The 22438-nt window shown below is 39.5% G+C and overlaps 1 protein-coding gene across 1 annotated transcript in view; it reads right to left on the minus strand.

Annotated features, from left to right (window-relative positions):
* agbl1 (AGBL carboxypeptidase 1) overlaps positions 1–22438 on the minus strand; it is a 130530-nt gene that overhangs the window by 77003 nt on the left and 31089 nt on the right. Inside the window, exons 14-19 of the mRNA XM_029253534.1 lie at positions 21147–21233; positions 20487–20635; positions 19974–20061; positions 19710–19842; positions 18956–19109; positions 6361–6541 (exon numbers count right to left, since the gene is read on the minus strand). Of these exons, the coding sequence (XP_029109367.1) occupies positions 6361–6541; positions 18956–19109; positions 19710–19842; positions 19974–20061; positions 20487–20635; positions 21147–21233 (792 nt within the window). The remainder of the gene's footprint in view (positions 1–6360; positions 6542–18955; positions 19110–19709; positions 19843–19973; positions 20062–20486; positions 20636–21146; positions 21234–22438) is intronic.

Consider the following 22438-nt stretch of genomic DNA (forward strand, 5'->3'; position numbering starts at 1 on the left):
TGAACTATGCATCACATGATTCTCTCAGTGTGGCCACCAAGACATGCATGTACATTTACATTTATTCCTTTATCAGGAGCTTTTCTCCAAAGCAACATACATCTCATAGAAAATACAATGTGTGCATTAGCAGAAAGAGAGACTTAGATGCAGACCAGTGATTCTTAAGTGCAGTTAGTTTGTTTCTTCCCACCATATGAACCAATGTTCATCACACGGGTAGCTGCATAAAACTTCACAGCGGCATGCAGAGCAACACAAAAGCATCAAGTACTTTTAATGCAGCTTCCCTCTGGGTTTCCTCTTTAACTCTGTTCACATGTGTGACTTATTTTCTTGAGCTTTTGACTTCATTGATGGAGTACTTCAGGAAGCAACTATGTCATGAAAAAGAAAAACTTCTGTCAGTCAGCGTGGATTACCTTATATTAAATTCAATGACATTTTGAACAAGGGTGACATGCTGGCATGTCGGGTAGTGCTGCCGTCTCACAGTGCCTGGGCATAGATTTCAATCTGGCTTAGTCTGTGTGAAGTTTGTATGTTCTCCCTGTGTATGCGTGAGTTTCCTCTGAGTGCTCTGGTTTCTTCCCACATTCCAAAGACATACAGTTTAGGTGAAGTGGCAGTGTTAAATTGCTGGTAGTGAGTGAATGGGTGAGTGAGTGTGCACATAAGTGGCTACCCTATGATGGACTAAATACTCTTCTAAGGGTTATAAGTCTGATTTATGCTTGTGGATGAACCCTTGCCTTTAAGATAATGATGAACAAACCTTGAAAAATTCTGTCACCCTCATTTCAAAGGAGCTGCTGAAATCAGTTCTTTTGTACTTTTTTCTTCTTGGCAATGCTTTCAGCTTTCATTTTGCTTTCATTTTGCTTTGGTTTTAGATTAGTTGAGTGAATCAGTGTTTGAACCTCATCAGTGTTTTGTTGTATTAGACCAATTACTTTTTTATGGTCAGCATGCAGTGGGTAGATTACTACATCCATGTAGTCTTCTATCACTTTCTCAACCATTCTCCCCATTTACTGCCCAATAAAGCACAATCTCAGATCAACAAGTTTACAGATTTAGATTGTTTCAGGTCAATCCTGGATGAGGCAAAACGGTGTTTCAAAAAACATTTTACTAACAAATATATACTAATGGACAAGTCTAGAGCTTGTCTGCATATTACCAGACAAATGGGAATTCTGCTTATGATATTATATTGGCCAAAATTCCATTCATTCATTTTCACTAATTACTTCTCCTGGAGTGGGGGGTGCGGTGGCACAGTGGGTTGGACCACAGTCCTGCTGTCCAGTGGGTCTGGGGTTCAAGTCCCGCTTGGGGTGCCTTGCGATGGACTGGCGTCCCGTCCTGGGTGTGTCCCCTCCCCCTCTGGCCTTACGCCCCTGTGTTCCCGGGTAGGCTCCGGTTCCCCGTGACCCCGTATGGGACAAGCGGTTATGAAAATGTGTGTGTGTGTGTGTGTGTGTGTGTACTTCTCCTGGTCAGGATTGTGGTGGTCCAGAGTTTAATTCGGAATCACTGGGTGCAAGACTGGGGGATAAAAGTACTTTGGAAACTAATTCTGTGTACCAGTCAGCATTACAAATCAATTAGAGTCAAATCTTTTTTTTTGGGGTTAACTCAAGAATTCTGCCTGTAAGAACAAAGGAACAACTGCGCCCAATGACGATAACCAGCAAATCACTTTCCAGACAAAGTGAAGCCATTTATCCCAATGGATGTGAGAATACTTTGTCGCTTGTTTTAAAGAAGAGGTAATCTTGTAACAGCTAGAAATTTCATTTTCTAAGCATATCTTCAGATGTCAGTCATAACCACACATGACATCTTTCTTGCAGTACCTGATTAAGGACCTGAGCCAGTGATTAACACACACACACACTGTCTGAAACAGCTTGTCCCGGGCAGGGTTGCGGTGAGCCAGAGTCTAACCCAGCAACACAGGGTGCAAGGCTGGAGGGGGAGGAGACACATTTCAGACAGAACGCCAGTCCATCGTAGGGCACCCCAAGCAGGACTCAAACCCTAGACCCACCAGAGAGCAGGCCCAGGCCAAACTCGCTGTGCCACCATGCCCCTTTCCAGTGATTAACGGTACATAACGGTATATATCGTTTTTAAAGCACTTCCTGGCGATCTGAAATATCCAGCAAACAGGGATTTCAGTCAATGGAAAATTTAAGTGATTATTGTAGTCTGAGCATGACCTTATTCATCACCTAGACGCAAATTCACAAACAAAATAGACACAGGAAATCACACACACAATCTGCATATACAAATTCAATGTTCGATGATGTTAGAGAAGTTCTACCTCTAAACTCCAAACTACAAAAGACAAGCAGTTAATATCAGATTGAATGTAACATTGCAATTTGAATATATTTTTAATCTGACATTAGAAGACATTATCAAACAATATTATGTGGATTATATGGGTTATACAACATTAATATATTATGAATTATACTTCTTGCTTGTTCACAAACTTTAAAATGCATGAACTGTCTTGTTTTTTTTTTTTTTCTTTTTTTTAATCAAAAACAATGTCTTCAAATAAACAATAAAAAACATTCACAGGTCAACATAGAACATATGATAACTTTAAAATATTTTTGTTTTTGTTTTTACACTATAGTGTAAATATTTTCATTGTAACAGACTAAATATTACCAGTATCTTTAAACCCTCTACAATTATTGACCTTCATTATATTATACTAAAAATTTTGTGAGTCAGCCTGGACTTAAAGATTAATTATTACGAAGTGTACACAGGGCTGGATGTTAACCAAGCACCGTGAATCAGTCATGCCACGGAGCTTCCCATCACACCTCTTTGCTCATATTCAGTAAATTCCATTTTTACAGCAATTTCCAAATTTCCATAATAATAATAATAATAATAAGAAGAAGAAGAAGAAGAAGAAGAATTGTCAGGGGAAACGTTTAACCCTGGTAATTTTAGTTGTCAACTTGATTTTAATTTAAGTAACTTGGTTGGCTTTCAAAGCTTATAGATAATTTCTCAAAAGTACAACAGAAGGTGGAATACATACTTTAGGTGAATGCTTTGGTAATTATTTCGTGCAGATATGATTTGTTTTTGTTTGTGTTAGACAAGTTCCTTGTGGAAAATGCTAATAAAGATACCCCTGCCCCATCGTCATTTTTTGTCTGTCAACAAAAACAGATACTGTAAACTACTTACCATGATTTACCTATTTATACCACCAGGTAATTTTAACGGAGCAATCCAGGATAAGTACTGTACCTATGTACAGCAAGATTACCAGAGATTCCAAGTTGGATTCCAACTTGCATGCTTCAGGTCCAAAGGTGGCAGCTTTAACTACTACACCACCTGCTGCCCCCTGCTTCAGCCTGTTTGCTCCCTGCATAGCTCTTTTGACCTAATTAATTTTCTTTAAACACAAGGCCATTTTTTATAAAAGATTGAATGCCATTATATTAGATAAGGAGAAGACAGACACTGCAGCATCATGAAGGCATACTGTATATCTTCATTTTCTTTTTACAAGCGCAAAGGCCAAACTTAGGCCTCCATGGTTCAGTGGCTGAATGCTGAGTGAAACACCATATTGCAATGTGATAATGAAATTATCCAATTTGACTTGTTTTCATATTTGGCCACAGCAAAGGTCTCCACAGACGCAGCTTAATGTGATTCGCTGTACTGAATCTCAAGGTCAGGAGCTCAAACAACAATCTGTTACTATCCACCCCCACCTGGTCAAGGGGGACATCCAGCCCACAGGAATGCAACAATAAATATTATTTACTGTGGGGGAAAGCTACTTTCCCTGCAGAATTACATGCAGACAAAGAACTAGATGTCTCTTCTTGAAGAGTTCAGAGCAATGCATTCCTAAAGTCCATAAACAGGCAAGGCAAAAAGATGGAATCCCAGCTCTCTGTCTGCACACAAAACTCAACACTCCATTGAAGAGTTTTCTGTAAATCTCATCTGCCAAATCAAACAACAGCACAAAATAGTGAATTACCTTATCAAGCCAGTTACATGGAAAAATAATAGCATCTAATTTTTCTGAACAAAACAGCAGAGCTCCAGCAGACTTAGCTCTGGAGTTTAAAGGCACCTAAAAGACTTGGATGCTGCCCGTGGATTTGGAAGCAATACAGATTAAAGGCTGACTGGGAAGAGCAGCTGGACTTTGGCATACTGAACAATATAATTAAATGCTCACAGTAGACTCATAACATCTGCTTCCTGAGCATGGCCTCACTGTAGGCCAGTAACCATGATGGACAGAATGGACCTAAGCAGACATCTGCTCTTTGTAGAAGAGCTACAAATGAACTACTGCAGCTGAACCACACAAAGGAATGTATGGCCAGACACATGGAACAGCTAGTGCTAATAAAAAATCTGCAAGATCTGGATTCCATAGAGGACAGACAACAGACTACATTTTTGGAGGAGCTGAAGGTTATGGCACATCTCATTAGACGCATCCAATGTCTTTAACTTAATTTTTCCCCAACTTCTATGTTACTATTCCTTTTAAAAGCTGAAGCTTGGCTGTTAAGAAACTAGTTTCCATTTCCGAAGGAGCATTACTCTAGCATTTCTCAAATTCCATAAAATATGAAAATGGAATTATATTTGATAGCTCAAACTGTGTTAGGAACACTGAAGGGCTTCGAGGATATTTTTTAAATGCTTAAGTTCAGCCACTGGCACAGCTCTCTGAAAATATCACAGCACTGAGGGGCCTGCAGTAGTCACAGAAACCCTGTCCTCTCCTCTGTTGCTTAAACCCATATAGAAATGTGGAAATCATACTTTTATTTCCTTGTCCCTGTTATTAAATGTGTTCTACGAGATAACATTAAAACAACCAGCCGTTACTCACAAGTCAGTTAAGTGCCCCCCATCCTTCTCCCCTCACCTCCAGTCATGATTGTGACACAGACTGCACTAATTGGGAAGTTCAGCAAACTATTTTGTTACAGCTCCACAGTTCCCTCAGCAAATCTCATGTGTAAACTTTAAACAATGCAGGAGAAACAGTAGCTGCTCATCTTCCACTGACCTAGCTTCCCTAGCTTTCTTAACGCACCCCATTCACACAGTAACTGACAACATACCATGTATTACAATGAGACACAGCATACACAATGTTACAATGTGGACACTGAAAACATTAAATGAAAGGACCTTACCCATAATTCATAACTGTATCTTACAAAATAGTGAAAGGCGGAAAAACATACGTGTTAAGAAGTTGTATTCTTATTCTTATTCTTATTCTTATTGTTGTTGTTGTCATATTTACTTGAAAGTACAATGATGTTATTGCAGACCAATAAAGGTACAGCAGCCTATTCAACTTTAATTACAGGACTAATTCAATTTTGAAGCAAAGGCTGATAAAAATAAAGTGTGTAAAGGGTGGAGCGAGCCACGTGCCTGATAATTCACACTCATCTGAGGTCTGAGGTATTGCAGCTCCTCCACAACTGAAGATATGGTTCTGTCGATAATGGCATTCATTGATAGCATTCTCAGAGGAGAGTGAAAAATGGGCATTTGTCAGTTGGAAGCATCTCACAATGACCAGCTCCTGCTGATGGCTGCGTGTTTCTCCAGCCAGAAACAAACAGCATAATACAGTTAGTTGTCCTGATCAATGGCTTTCACCGAGGCGATCCAGACGCTTGGTAATGAACGGAATGTAGGTCGGAGTTAGTCTAACTTACTCAAAATAGGTGAAGAAACAAGGTCAGTAGTGGGAGGAACAGGATTTAGACACAAATTGAAACTGTTTTCCCAAGAATAGGCTATCAATAGGCTAGAACTATTTTACAACAGGTAGACAGCCAAAGAACATGGACCTGTATGTTTTACTCACATGGGACTGCAATTAAAATCACAAAATTGTTATTTGTTAATATATGAAGAATTATACCCTGGTGATGGCCCTCAGTATGGTTGACATACCGCAGGGCATCCTTTGAATTAAGACCTGGTGGAATAAGCCAGTAGAGCAGACCCTGGCTGCAAAAGAAAGACGATACTGGAAATGGACAGATGTAGTGGATTAACTGCTACAGCAATGATTTTCAATCTCTTTATGTTAAAACAAAAGCAAAAATGAATGTCTCAAGCAAAAAAGTGTTTCCAGCTTTGCCCACATACAGACAATGAGAACAGTTATTTGGACAATTTTTAGATGACACTAAGAAGCTTTCAACTCACACGATGAGCTCAAAGCATTAGCTTCAAAACGAGAAAAGTGGCGACCAGAGGAAGAAAGCAAATGAAAACATTCTTGCAATGTTCAGGGACACTCACGAGCCATTCACGACGCCATCTGGGTTGAGCATAGGAATAATCTTGAAGATGTAGATTTCACGCAGAGCTTCAGCCACAGGGTCATCACTGCACAGGAACTCCAGAGAGCCCTTCATCACCCAGCTAGCATTGCTCTCACCAGGATGCACTCTTGCTGTCAGCACCACATAAGGTCGGTTGTCTGGGGAAGACACAAGACAACCTCACTTACCAGATAATTTCCTTTCAAGTCATGGCAAGAATACATTATGTAAGCTATTGTAAAAAGCATGCCTGGAACTGAGTCTTTTCTTCTGTCTGTTTTATTAAACAATTTATCAAAATATTTCAGTAATCAATCAGAAATATTGGGACCTGCTGACATTTCAGGTTGTGGTAGAAATGCGATACAACTGTGAGATGATGCATAGAAAGGAGAGGAAAGCAAGGCAAGGCAGACATCACATTTAAAAGTTTAGCAATTGATTAATGTAATTTGAAAGTCCTATTATCTTGCACTAATTTGCTTAAAATAGCTGAGTGACTAGAGGAAATTCCATAGGTATTTAATGTCCAAGTGTGGTACGCCTGTGGGAGGGAGGGGAGGTATAGAAGATGGACCTACACACACCTGTGTCTAATGACTCGCCCCATTTAACCCATCTCCCTGACAGTGAGAGGGACACACAGCAAAGACATCGAGAGAGCGAGAGAGTGATAGATTTGCACTAACAGCACCTGCTCCACCAACAGCTGGCACCAGCACTAGGACCAACCCAACTCTGAGCATAAGTACTGACTCCCCACCACGAAACCCTTATCCTGATTACCCAGCACTATGTAAACAAACACCTGTCTGATCTACCAGACATCCCAAACCAAGCTACAAGATGAATTCTTGTTTGACATTTTAATATTCAATGCCATTGTGTCATCTGCATTTAAAGTAACAGTAATAATGATAAAGATGAATTCGTAACCATTAAATATGAAAGAATACATGAGAATTCCATGTTATTTTGTTAGAATAAAAAGTGTGAGCATCTGATGCACGCATGCAGATTTTATTGAGATTGAAAGAACTGGCATTAATTTCAGACAATTTTTGTAGTCTACTGTAACACTTGGCCAACAGAAAGTAACATATAATAAAGTGCCAAACTTTGCATAACTATAAAAATGCATCAGTATTCAGGAATAAGCCCTTGGATCCATGCAAAACCAGTGATGAAAGCTGAAATAATAATATGAAGCAAACCTAAACTCCGTTGGCTGGCAACCATTGACATATCTCAGTGTGCAACATTTGAGGTCGGAATCTGTACACACTTTAACGGTGAATGAGGTGTAAATGAGCTTATTAAGAAGATAGTTAACCCACACTGTGCTATGGTCTGATATAAGCTGAGATTCCTGTATTCTTGTGCAAGACAGGAGCAGCACACGTGGTCTGGGCAACATACTGCACCTAATGCTTTTTAACACTGCCTTTTACATTTTTATCCAGTTGTTTTGGGCCCATTGGAGCTCACTTACCAGATGTTGCTGAATGCTGCTAAAAGGACTGATTTTTGAAAATTTGAGCTTTTAATAAAGGTTTTTTATTAGGATGCCCGTATACATTTTCTTGTGAGCATAGATATGTATGGCAATTCGACCTGTATAATAAAGACTTGCTGTCCTTGCTGTTGTAATAATGCAATAAATATGATCACAGCAGTAATGATTAAAGCTACTCAACATGATTCCATCTCCACACAATACTCAAGAACAACTTGACATAGCACTTGTGTGTCTCACATTTACCAAAGTGTGAGCTTGGCTAGGAAACTTGAATTCTAAATATTTTCTTACAATGAACAAAAACAACAAACATGCTTATGCTGATTAACAGTTTAGTCCAGTATGCCCATAATCAATACCAAAAGTTAAGTACACAAACACACATTTTCAGAACCGCTTGTCCCATACGGGGTCGCGGGGAACCGGAGCCAACCCGGTAACACAGGGCACAAGGCCGGAGGGGGAGGGGACACACCCAGGACAGGACGCCAGTCCGTCGCAAGGCACCCCAAGCGGGACTCAAACCCCAGACCCACTGGAGAGGAGAACTGTGGTCCAACCCACTGCGCCACCGCACCCCCCAAAAGTTAAGTAAACAGGTAATATAGTATTAAAGGGTAAATAATTGTAACCTCAACACTGTAAGTTGCTTTGGAGAAAAGCATCAGCTAAATGAATAAATGTAAATATAAATGTAAAGGTTTATTCAGTTTTATTGACTTCAACAATTCTTTATCTGAGGTTCTCTGAAATCTCTTTTCATTTGACCATGTTGCCTGTTGTGAAGAATTGGTAGTCAAAACTCTGTGTGTGTGTGTGCATGTGTGTGCGCGTACGTGCATGCATGCATGTGTGCGTTTTTAATATATTGCAGGGAAGGTCAAACCCATGCATGAATTGATTGGAAAACCTAACTTATTGATCTGAGAACTTGACACCATTAAACAATGGAGATGTAAAATGTTGTGTGCATTGCCTGTTGAAGTGTTTTCTCATTTTTTCTGAAGGTTTCTGGCATACATTCCATTTGCTTTAGTACTCATTAGTGCATTATTTATCGTGAACTGATACAGCAAGAATATTATTGCAATTTTTATCAACTGCTTTAGCAATGTTGGATCTTAGTGGTCTTGAGCCTATCCCAAAGCACACAATGTGAGGCAGGGCACATCATACATGGGATGCAAGCCCATTGCAACACACGCATGTCTTTGGACTTTGGGAGGAAACCAGAGCACTCAGAGGAACACTATAGAAACATGGAGATCACAGCAAGCTGCACAGACTGAGCTGGATCTCCAACCTACATTGAAACCCACAGCCTAAACCAGTGAAGCATTAGTGCCGACCACTGCACCTCTGTGGCACCCTGTTGTGATTACTGCATAATTTGTAATACACTGGAAAATAACTTACCTTGAAGAAACACACACACACACACACACACACACACCATCTGAAACCGCTCGTCCCATATGGGGTCGCGGCAAACCGGAGCCTAACCCGGCAACACAGGGCAACACAGAGCAAAAGGCTGGAAGAGGAGGGGACACACCCAGGACAGGACGCCAGTCTATCGCAAGGCACCCCAAGCGGGACTTGAACCCCAGACCCACCGGAGAGCAGGACTCGGTCCAACCCACTGCACCACCACGCCCCCTACCTTGAAAAAACAGAATCTGCAAAATAAAAAATTAATGCGTGTGTGTGTGAGCTTGAGACACTTTATGTTCAGTTGTTTTATGACAACTAATTGCATGATTTAATTATCCATTCTGATCAAACTGAAAAAAAAAATACGTTCAAGTCAAATTTAAAATACATTTTCACAAATCAGTTTTAAATTTATTACAAATATAAAACACTATAACTAAATGAGTAAGTACATAAATATTCACCCCCTTTACTACGACACACCTAAAACAGCTATGGTGCAGGTAATTGTTTTTATAAGTCACTTAAGTTGAATGGAAATCACATACATGCAGTTAAGGTGATTTATGTGATTTTAAGAAAATCCATGCCAAGATTCCAGTCAGGGGAAGGATACAAGACAATTTCCAAGACACTGAATATCCACAGGAGTACAGTTCAGGTGGTAAAAAAGATGGAAGTAATGCAATCGAACTGTGAATCTGCCAAGACCAGGCCACCTTCAAAATGTAAAGTTTGGGTATGAAAGGCACAGGTCATAGAGGCCACCAGTAGCTTTATGTCCACTTTGAAGGAGTTACAGTCTTCCATGACTCAGGATGAAGAAACTGCATACTAAAATAGTTGCCTATAATAGACACCATTTTTCAGGAGGCACATGAGAGACTGAAAAAAGCTGACTAAGGTTCTATGGTGTGATGAAACCAAAATGGAGCTTTCTGGCCATCATCTTAAACACTACCGTTTGCAACAGGTAAGCACTGCGCATAACCAGAAGCACACGATTCCTACTGTGAAGCATGGTGGTGGCAGCACTGTGCTTTAGATAGACTTCTCCACAACAGGGTCTGGAGGGTTTCTTAAAAATTGTAAAAATGTCCTTGTCTTGCAGGGGATAAACCAGAGCCCAGACCTCAGTCCAATTCAGAATTTTTAGCAGAACCTGAGAATTGCAGTTCACTCAAGGTAACCGTGTAACTTAACAAACTAAGGAGTTAAGCAAAGACGAATGGTCAATGTTCAATGTTGTAAAGCAATAAAAAAATAAAAATGTGTAAGAGGTGGTGAATATTTTAAAGTACCTGTAAGGGCTTTATTGGCCTCTTTTATGAGCAACATTGTCCTCCTCAGTTAACAGAAATTCAATTCACTTTATTAGTATTTAGCCCTGCAAGGTTTAATTATCCCAAAACGTTAATCATGAAATTTTTCAACATCAGGAACAGACCCAAAATTAAATATTTTTTTATTGATATTCAAAATATTTTTTTCATTACTGTGGAAAATTTAGTAGAAGCACAAACTGCTAAGATTCTCTTCAGACATCCTAAGCCACTTGCTGCCTAACCACCTGACTGTGCTTACTACGCTAACGTCATACTTGTAGTGACAGATGTATGTGTATAGCTACAGTCATGTAAGCAGATTTTTAAGTGATGTGGTTGGCCTCTGGTCACCCATCTATCAAGTCTGTTTGCAATGTTCATTGTAACAGCATTCAAATGAGAATGCTCAATCAGAAATGCACCACATTGTCATGTGTGTCCTAGATGTTATTGATCTCACCGTTCATTATTGTCTGCCCAGACAGATAATAAGTCCCTATCTATTGGACAGCCTTGCAATTCTTGAAGTGTTTTTGGGGAATCAGGGAAATGTCCAGAGTGTACTGAGGGCTTGTGACAGGAAAGAGAAGGATAATCCATTGTGGGTTTCACACTCCCAACTAGCTCAGGGCTTAATGATTTTGAGAATGACGCTTTTTGGTCTGTTTCTTTCTCTCCTCCTGGTCATGTCCCTCGATCCATGAAAGCAACATTTGGTAGCCCTCAGACCACATCCCGTGTGGTAATTTAAATAGCTAATAGGTACAAATATGGAAACTTTAACAATTGACAAAAAAAAAAAACTATAAACTCAAACTTAATATTGTTAATATGATTAAGCACCAGTTTATTCTGTGTCAGTTTAACATATGTTGTCCCTTGATGCTTTTACATTTGAAATAGCTTTTTGAAGAGAAAGGTTTCAAATCATAAAAATAAAAATGAAGATCTATTTCCTTTATTTGAGAATCTGTAGATTTTTGTGTTTTGATACAGACTGAAGTTCCTTAAGTATTAGACATACATTTTAAAGAATGGATGAACAGGCATTTAATTTACTCACAATCTCTGACAAGTAACCCCTTGTCCTGGCCAAGGCTGGGGTGATCCAGAGCCTATCCCAGAAGCACAAAACATCAGGCTGTGCAAACAGTGTAGAATCTGATAGGATTGCAAACCCATAGCAGACCTGAGTTATATGTGGTTCATTCAGCATTTTTAGTTTAAAATAAAAGATATATTGCATTACAAAACAAAATAGACTGTAGTTCTAATTGCAAGCACAAGTTATAACTTACTAAGAATTGTTATTATAAGACTATACCATTCACACTTCAAGTTGAATGGGTGTTTTAAAGTACATTGGAGAGACCAAGGTAACATTATTGATCTTAATTACCATAATAATTACAACACAATATGCTGTTAGTCTCTGGTGTCCATAGAAAAAGTAAAAAAAAATTCTTATTGGATGTTACTATGTTTGTGAAAGGCCCCTGGGTAACTGAAATAATCTTACTTTCAGATATATTCCAAAGACTCATTTTCTCCAAAGCTCTTTAAACTAAGATATGGATTGAATTACCATCAGGTGCAGTCTGACTGATAGCAACAACTTATATGCAGACTAACATGCCTGGAGGGCTGCACAGGGAGAAACAAGAAAACTTGAATTGCACACCCTGAGCTGAACTTGAACTGCATATGCTTGTCCAAGTTAGGATTACAGCACATCAGAGCCTATCCTGGAATGACTGAGCACAAGTCTGGAGAAGCCACGCACACATGCAGACAAACGTTTAATAAACGTCACAGATTGTTGACTCACGACTGTGCTGCAAAGTAGAGTTCAAATCATATCATCAAATTTGCTGACGAAACTAAACTTGTGGGCCTCATTAGCAACATTGACAAGTCAGCATACAGAAGGCAGGTGAACCAGCTTGCAGAATGGTGTAAAGACAACAGTCTATCTCTTAATGGTGATAAGACTAAAGAGACGATTGTTGACTTCAGGAGGACCCAAGTAGACCACTGCACATCAGCGGAACAACTGTGGAGAGAGTCAAAAGCTTCTTGGTGTGCATATGACAGAAGACCTCTTCTGGACTCTCAACACCACCTGCCTAGCCAAGAAGGCCCAGCAGCGTCTTCACTTCTTACGGAGGCTGAAGAGAGCCAAACTCCCCCCTCCCATCCTCACCACCTTCTACAGAGGGACGATAGAGAGCGTCCTGACCAGCTGTCTCACCATGTGATACGGGAACTGCACAGTCTCTGACTGCAAGACCATACAGCAAGTTGTAAGAACAGCTGAAAAGATCATCAGAGTCCCTCTACCCACCATCAGTACCTCATACAAAAACTGCTGCATCCACAAAGCCACCAGCATTGTGGACGACCCCTCTCACCCCTCTTATGGACTCTTCACCCTGTTGCCATCTGGCAGCAGGTACAGCCACCAGCAGACTCCGAAACAGTTTCTTCCCTGAGGCAGTCAGATTAATCAACACCCTGCTACCTCCCAACACTCACCTGGTACACTGAAAGAGCTAACCCAGTATGACTCCATACACTACAAACTGTCTACAGTTCACAGCTCATGTCCGCATCTGAGTCCTGTCCTGTGTTGCACCATGGTGTCCGGAGAAATGACATTTCATTCCACTCTAAGCTATGTAGAGGAACGACAATAAAAACAACTTGAACTCGAACTTGAGATTCACCCAAACTACATCTCTTTGGCCAGTGAAAGAAAACTTATGCAAATGCCACACAGACTGAGATGGATGTGAACATATACACAAACCTATACATAAACAGCCCCACTGATTCAGCACCACTACCCACTGTGAAGCCCTTGAATTAAACATATATACAAACATATAAACATACATACACAAATACATACATACATGCATAAATACAAAATGATAAAAAATTGAAAGAAAAGACCCAAGTGGAGAGCTTTGGAATTGTTTAGGAAGGAATCAAACAACTCTCACATTGTTTGTAACAAGTATTGTCATAATACAGTAATTCAAGTACAACTTGTTTGTCTGTTCTGTGCTGGGACTCCTTAGGAGGCCTCGGTGAAATCAAACAGCTTTGCCCAGCTGGATAGGCCTCCTGAACAAACAAGATGCTCTCAACGGCAGGGGAAGTCACTGAATCACTTTTTCAACTGTACCATGATTAGACACTGAGTCTTTTCCCAGAAGTACTTTTACAGCACCATAAAACCTATGGTGGGTCAAGGTATGAAATATAAAGAGACAGATGGACAGAGGCACATACGCAGTAAGTGAAGCTACAAAATACACCTCCACGTTATAAGCAAATTAAGGGGGCATATAGACAGCGGATATAGGTAATTGCTACAGACTAAGGTATGAAAGATTGAGAAAGCTGATGTGAGTCATATCACTGAAATCTTAAGCATCTGCAGAAAAGTTGAGAATCTATCCTCTGGTGACATCCTCATGTTTTCTATCAGTTGTTAAGTATCACAGCATTTTGACTGTGAGGTTTCAGCATTTGCCTTGCCATCAAGAGCAATAGCAGTAGTGAACTTAGCACGAAAGCCTGTCATTTCTGAAATGAACACTAAGACTTGACAACCAAGTCACATAATATTAAGAACACTGAAGCTCTGGCTGATGATTAGTGTCTGTCACCAGAATACAAATGACACTGTGAATGAAACTAATGGTCTAGCAAAGCAAACTTTAAAGGTAGCCTCAAAGCATGAAATACAATCTCCTTCCCTCTTTCATACTTTCCCCCATATGCAAATTAGGTATAATAAATACAAATCAGAGACATGCCTTACTAATTACTAGAGGAATTTCCTCTATAAAGCTTGCAAAAATGTCTTTTAATTTCCAATTTAGTAATTTAACTGCGTTCCAGTGTAGTCAACAGGGTTCTTTTCTAGGTGTGCTAATTATCATATTTAATCCCATTAAATATGACCATTTAGCCAAAAGCAAATAGAAAAATATTTCCATATTTTCTTTTAATGAGGATCAGATAAACACTTAAACACTTTAAATCCACCTGTCTATAGTGTTAACAACTGCAGATTTTTCTTTACATGTAGTAGCTTCAGTCAAATGTTTTTAGTATAATTTTAAAAATTAAAAATGCAGCTACTCCTGTAATGTAAATGTTTATATTTTTAAAAAATATATATATAAGGAACGTTATTAGAGATTGTCAATATTCGGATAAAGTTCCATGCTGCTAGTCATGTGATGTACTTTGGTTCATATTGGGGATCAGTAACAAACTAGAATCACGCGTCTGTCTCGAAGTATCCCTTTCTGCTAACGTAACGCACACTGTATTTTCTATGAGATGTACGTCACCTAGGAGAAGAGCATATACTAAATGAATAAATGTTAAAACTGAAAAAGTAATCATTTGTAATATATTATTAATAACAAGAAATGATAAAACAATTTTTTGATGGAGAGCTGGATGAAATTGTCTGTCATAGGGAGCACCACGGGGAAGTGAGTACATTATGTTAGCCTTTATGCAAACCTAATGCTCCATATACTGTGTCATCACCTCGAAGGATGGGACAGGAGACCAGACTCAAACGCAGGTGCAGATTTTATTTGGGGAGAGGCAAGAGAGTGGTCTAGGAATAAGTAAGGGTCAGCCGAGGTGCAAACGTTGTCCGAGGGGATGTCACAGAATCAGAAACCAGACAGACAAGAGCAATGGGTCACGGAGCCGAGGAAAACGTTGAGGGGGACTGGAGCAGGAATCAGGGGTAACCACGAAGGCTGAGAACAGAGTGCGAGGCGATAGGAGAGCGGGGTCCGAAGAGGTTCCGCAGTCTATCCTCTAGCGGGTTGCTCCTCTTATTGCTTGCTGCTGATGATCGTTAGCAGGTGCAAGGGAGGAGCGCGCTGCCGAGGGCATAGCATACTGACTACCTATACAATACCGTCCTGGGTTTAATTACTAAAGGGGCACACGCACTCACATGTGTGCACACACGTTATTTTTAAGAAAACGTGACAAGCAAGGAAATCTCAGATGGAGTCAATAAATTGAAAATCCTGTACATATAAAATCTGAGACAGGAAAGTACATTGTCAAAGTATAAATATATGTACTGTATTATTTGCCTTTTTCCAAATTACCTGGATTTTTCATCTGTATAAAAGTGACCTACAGCTCAGAATAAACACTGTATATTTCTTAACAGGCGAAGAGCTTTAGATGCTGACTAATGACTGTTGAAGCATACAATGCACATTACACGAGTAGATGTCTCAACAGTTCTCTCTCACATGAAATATAAAGGTGATTGTTACAAATGGTGTCATGCAAACTCTGAGACACCCTAAAGTGTTTTTGTTTGACAATGAAAATATGTAATATCCTTTGTCTAAAATAACGATAACAAACACAAAATAATTTAGGAGTAATGCAGACTTTGTTAGATCACCAGAGACCCAAAAATTCATTTTTAGAAACAATAGTGAATTATGCTTTAGTACCTGTGCTCAGGTGATTTTGCATATATTTATTTAGTAGACAATCATTCAGCAGTTAACCAGACCAGCAGAAGGGTATTTGATGACCAAATAACAAAGTTAACAAGGGTTAAGTTTAGCTCTTTCAATCAATATGCAAGAAGCGGGAATGGGTGTTTCCTGAACCTATAGTGATGCCAGAAAGTTCTTCATTGGCTGGAAAGTGACCACAAAAATAAATTCATATTTGATTTCATTGTTGTTTCTGCCACCTTATTATGAATAGTGTTTGACGCATTAAATAAGTATGTCCTTAAGAGATTTTGTCTCCTGCACCAATAAACGAATTGAATTTCAATAGCAAAAAGTATATAATAAGCCTTAGGTCTCTTACAGTTAGAAGCATATTCAATTTTCATCCCATAAATTGGCAAGCTGTTATCCCTTCAATTTTTAATGTTGTTCAGACCAGCAAATCCAGATATAAAGAACTTAATCATGGGTTTCTCCTGTTCCAGCGTATGAATACATGGTGATGGTGTAGATTCTCTACAGGAAATCACACACACACACACATTTTCAGAACCGCTTGTCCCATACGGGGTCACGGGGGAACCAGAGCCTACCCGGCAACACAGGGCGCAAGGCCGGAGGGGGAGGGGACACACCCAGGACGGGACGCCAGTCCGTCGCAAGGCACCCCAAGTGGGACTCGAACCCCAGACCCACCGGAGAGCAGGACTGTGGTCCAACCCACTGTGCCACCGCACCTCCCCCTACAGGAAATCAGATAAAAGTTATTTTGCCATAAAGCAGCAAGTAAGCAAACAAGACTGCAATTAGGCGCTGCTTTCATTTAAGTAGTGTGTGCTGAGGACCAGGTATATCATTAACAACAGTATTTCCAGCTAAAAAGTGTCAACACTGAAATATGACATGATCTTGTCACACAATGCCTTACAACTGCAACAAGTTAGGTTTTCCAATCAAAAAACTACAAAAAAAAACTATTTAATGATTATAATTTCCAGATAATTATTCATAACCTCTTTTGCATTATTAATCAATTATCATTTGTCAAATTTGACTCCATGCGTTAATGATGATCAGAGCAGTAGGCAACTGAATAACATTGATTTAATTAGATACCTAATTAAATCATGCCTCTGAAATCAAATGAAAGTTATTTGTAACATCTTTTGTGATGAAAGGGCTGGGAAAAAGGATGACATATATTACAAGTTGGGCTGGTGGTGGCCTTGGAAGAGAAGGCCTGGTTCAGCCCAGGCCTTAATTGGTGTCGAGCAATAAGGGAATCACCATGTTGAAAAGCTTTGTATTTATTTGCAGAATTGTGATACCATGGTGTATTTATGGATTTATTTTTGATGTTCACAAGGGCAAAACTGAAACTGAAAGTGGAAACAGTGTTGACCATGTCTATGCATACCTGTCAAAGGAATGTTATGTTGCTTTTCAACCGTTTTAAGCAAAAAGTAACCCCCTCCCCAGTGGCTGAAACAGCAACATTCAAGTTACAAAAAATTATCCTTCCTAGAATATCTACTGTGCAGGACACTAAATAAAAAGCTTCATGGGTATATAATGCGTAGACTTCAGTAATGAGAGGATGTTAAATCGTACACATATGCTTGATGTGCAATAGAAGTCCAAGATTCAGGATCTACAGTAATACCACTGGGATGATCTTATTGGGCAGAGTAGACAATAATGTTGCCTACATTCATACTGATTATGAATTGGTTTTTTTTTGTGAACAGACATAAGCAGTTCATCAGTTTGCTTCTATAACACATTCCCCCTAAATGTGCTTTCTTTCCTGCTGTGATATCAACAATAATTTGCAGGAAAAAAAAAAAGAAAGAAAACAAGATGTAGGGAGGGAGTACATTTGCTAATTGTACACAAAATTTTTTGTACCTGGATTAGGAATTCAGTTATAGTTTCAGAGTATTTTTTCTCTTTGATATTAAAGACTGTCAACTCTTGTATCAGATCTAAAAGACTCTAAGAAAACTTTATTGATGAAAAATTTTTATCTCTTAAAAAAATTTGTTATGACAGTTAACACCTGAAAATTATAATTACACAATGCATACTATAGTAGAGCATATGCTGACAGTCTACAGTAAGATATTGGACAGAGCCCATGTACTCTTCAGAAACCAAGGAAAATGTCAGGACTGCTAATATTCCTTGATCACCGTAATACCATCTAGTACGGAATCAGAGGGCTGCTCTCTCAGTTCCCAAAGGAATTGTGCAACTGTGAGAGAGCTGCAGTTTGATATGATAATGCCGTCCTGCACTGTACGGTATGCCATATGCTCAGGTCCACTTTTGGGAGCAAGTGGCATCTGTCTACTTTCAGAATTAATCAACCAGATGAGAAGGGGCTAGGCAGAGCACCCCCAGGTATTGCAGCCCAGTGACTCCCTATCCAGGACACATCCGGGCCGTTTTGCCCCATACACATTTTTCTTAATTTTGTATCACCCTGAACACTCTGCAGATGGAAAAGGTATGTAAAGTTGATGCAGCGGCTGTGGTAAAGTTTTACATTAATAGTGAACCATCCTGAAACTAGGCTATAATGGAGCTAGGATGATCCTGTGCCAAGGTCCCCCCACACATTTGCATCTGCTTTTTTGCCATTTAGCACCAATGTCTGGCAGAAGACGTTACTGAAAAAATTTTTTGCTTAATATTCCTGCCACCCACGTGCCAAGAACACGAGATTGAGTAGAGTGTTTGGAAACCAGGTCCCATGTGACTTACGGAGCTGATGCAAGTGAGTCCAGCTGTGAGAGGTTGGGCAGGCGGTAATGGTGACCACAGGACAAGAGTTTCCCCCAATCGTGCTGCACAAGGTTTGCTGCTGAAAAAAGATCTTACGGGAATCCACAGACTCCTGAAGGATCTTCAAGTGGTTCTGAAGAACAGTGAATAATGGAGTCAACTACAACTTCCAACACTTTACATTTATTCATTTACTTGATACTTTTCTTGAAAGAAAATTACTATGTTAAGCTATCTACAACTTTTTACCTATTCATACAGCTATTTTTGTGGAGTAACTTAGCATAAGGACCTTGCTTAACAGCACTACAGCAGTAGGTGAGATCCAAGCCGGTAACCATTGTATCCAATGGCAGCAGCTCTAACCACTAGCCAACTACGGTAAGCCATTAGCTCTAACCATTATCTGCCACTGAACAGACTGTAGTAAGCACTGCAGATTACAGCAGACAAACATGTTACATGTATTATTTGTTTCACCGTTGTTTTCTCAACTAATGATTCTATGCAAACCAACTACAGAGCACTTGCTGTTTACCATTTTAGACAGCTGGACATGTTTTTCAAAGAAATTCTAAAGTACTTGTTCAAGGAAACAACAGCAACTCACTTTTTAAGACTATAATTTTTGGTTAAATGTTTGTACAGTAAACTAACACAGAGCCTGTTGGCCATACCTCGTCATACACTTGTATATCCATTTAAAAAATGTCATCAACTTTGATCAACTTACCTGAAGGGCAGAGTAGGTGTAGGGGTAATGGTAGGCGAGATAACAAACATCCTCACTGTGTTTGAAGATCATACTGAAGGTGAGCGTGTAGTAGGAGGAGCCCCTGGGACCTTGGAACGGGCAGTAATGGTTTCTGTTCAAGCAAACAATACAGCATTTCTGTATTCTGCTCCAGTACACTTTTTTTTTTGTTTAAATTAGCACTGATACTAGCAAAAGGAACTTGTGAGGGTATGCTGTGTCACAGGCAGCACAATGGTATACCTGTAGTAGCAGATCTCACTTCCAATCCGAACCCAGTATGGCCGTCCCTCGAGAGCTTCCCGCACAGAAAACAAGACAGGTTGCATCCCTGCCAGCAAGTAAAGCTGTGTTCAGAGAACACACCCTTTATTTACACACCCTTCTTTCTATAATGTCTTTACAACCAAGTTGATAGACATCAACTAAAATGCCAGGGGAGCAACCTGAAACCATAACATAAATAAAATTATTAGAACAGTCATTTCCCTTGTGCAGTTAGGGGCAATTGCAGTACATGTCACAAGGAATGGAAGGAAAAACAGTTCAGTCCAGAGTACTGCCACTCTTTAGAAAAAATGAAACTTAGGTTTGAGGACAACACAATGACACCATTTGATTCTTCTTGGTACTGTGTGAGTAGTGCAGGTATGAAAATAACCAATTGTCTAGCAGGTTTGTAATAGTTAGCCCGTGCGAATAGCCAGAGATCAGAATGCTTACAATGCCCAGAGCTATGGTAGGAGGGCTACATACCATAGTTGAACTGACTGTTGGCTTTCTCGCAGTTGATAATGTTGAAGCGGTAGCATACAGCAGACTCCATACCGCTGACCTCAAAGTAGAACCATTGATGATTTTCAGAGGAGTTGACATCTGAATTCAGGATCAGGTCGTACTCATTCCTCGGGGGTAGTAAAAATACACAGTACATACACTAAAACCTCTCCAACAGTGTTTTGTCATACTGCTCTTTAAATATCCAAAAAAAAGTTACTGAAATAAAAAATAAGCTCTCTGGCTACTCTAAAATCACACCTATCATGCAACAAAACATCATCTTGACAAGAATAGTGAAGGGTAAAATCAAGCTGTGATACATGATCATATATAGATTGTATCATTAAGTAATACAGTAGACATGTGTGCAGCTATTACGTATTAAAGAAACATGGTTTGAGAGAATAAAAAAAGAGATTCTTGCCGGGTAGGCTCCGGTTCCCCGTGACCCCGTAAGGGACAAGCGGTTCTGAAAATGTGTGTGTGTGTGAAATTCTTGCATGCTGAATCATGCATGAGCTTCCTGAAACTTTGAGTATTGGTATGCATAACCACTGGCAGCATGAACACTATGCCTGTGTAAATGCACAGGTGGCTAGATTATCGGAGCAATCCATAACAAACAAGCAAGAGTACCGGCGTACACGGATAGCCTTTCGGAGGTTTCCACTCTCAAATCCTGAGAAGAACTGCAGGCTGTTGGAAAGATCTGAAGCCTGCGGGCTGAGTAGGATGAAGACAGAGATGGGGTAGGATGGTTCAGGGCCAGGGATTCATGCACAATGGTCACCCACCCACCTGTTGGGCTTTGAAAGACCTCGAAGGATAAAAAATTCTAACAAGAGTGGTTTTTCACAAACAGCTAGGAAACCTATCATTGTGGCAGAATATAGGAATAGAGGCACATTGCTGAATATAAGTTTGACAGCTCAGTAAAAGTTATTATTTAAATATTACTGAAATTATGTTGTGTTCTCATTTCAGGTGCCCTAATACATAAATTGTGCATGGAAAAAGGAAATAAATGAAAAATAGCAATTCTGTAACAAATTTTGCAGCAAAAATGTGAAAAAAAAAATCCTTATATGTTGCCGTTATAGACAAAATGTTATTATTTCTTGCCATCATAGGGTTTGGTTGTGAAATCTGAAACTCTCCTCTTTTAGGAGCATTGCTGCAGTTGGTTCCATAAATAGAAATTTTTTTTCCTCTGTATTTTTCAAAGTGGTATGAGAAAACATGGGCATTGATGTGTAATGAACTGGTAGGAAAAGGGCTTTGATATTGAGATTCTAGGTATATTGTTGCCAAATGTTTACTTCATATTTGTGTGATGCAGTATGCATTCAGTCTATTATATCTTGCTGCCAGAGGTACAGAGTCATTTTATTACAATTATTGTAATTTATTATTCATTTATTCATCGGTCACAGCTCTTATCTGGAACGGCTTGCAATCAGTACTAAAACATGTACACATCACAAGAGGAATACAAAGCATTAAATCACGACAGGCAAGTAGCACTAAGCTATGTGTAGGTGAGCACTGCTATTATTTAAAGTAAACACTACATAAGACTTTCAGAAGCTATAAATAAAGTGAATCCTGAAAAACAATCCACACACAATCCATTTCAGAGTATGTAATATTAACATTAAATCGAAATTTTAGGGATCAGTAAACATTCTCAAAGGTTTGTTAAAAGGAGAGCAAACAAGCACCTGCAATCCAAAGGATTGCAGTTTTATCTGTTTTGCCTGTCTGTTTAAAGACAAAACAGATTTTCTTTCTTTCTTTCTTTCATCTGAATTTATACATATGATAAAAGTGCTGCTAAAACTCTGACAATAATTCCAAATTTATTTGGACTGCAATCAGTGGAGGGTAAGTAAAACAGTTCTGCAAGGACACACTGAGCCCTTTCTAGC

The sequence above is a fragment of the Scleropages formosus genome, chromosome 7 (assembly GCF_900964775.1).
Source record: "Scleropages formosus chromosome 7, fSclFor1.1, whole genome shotgun sequence".
Lineage (NCBI taxonomy): Eukaryota > Metazoa > Chordata > Actinopteri > Osteoglossiformes > Osteoglossidae > Scleropages > Scleropages formosus.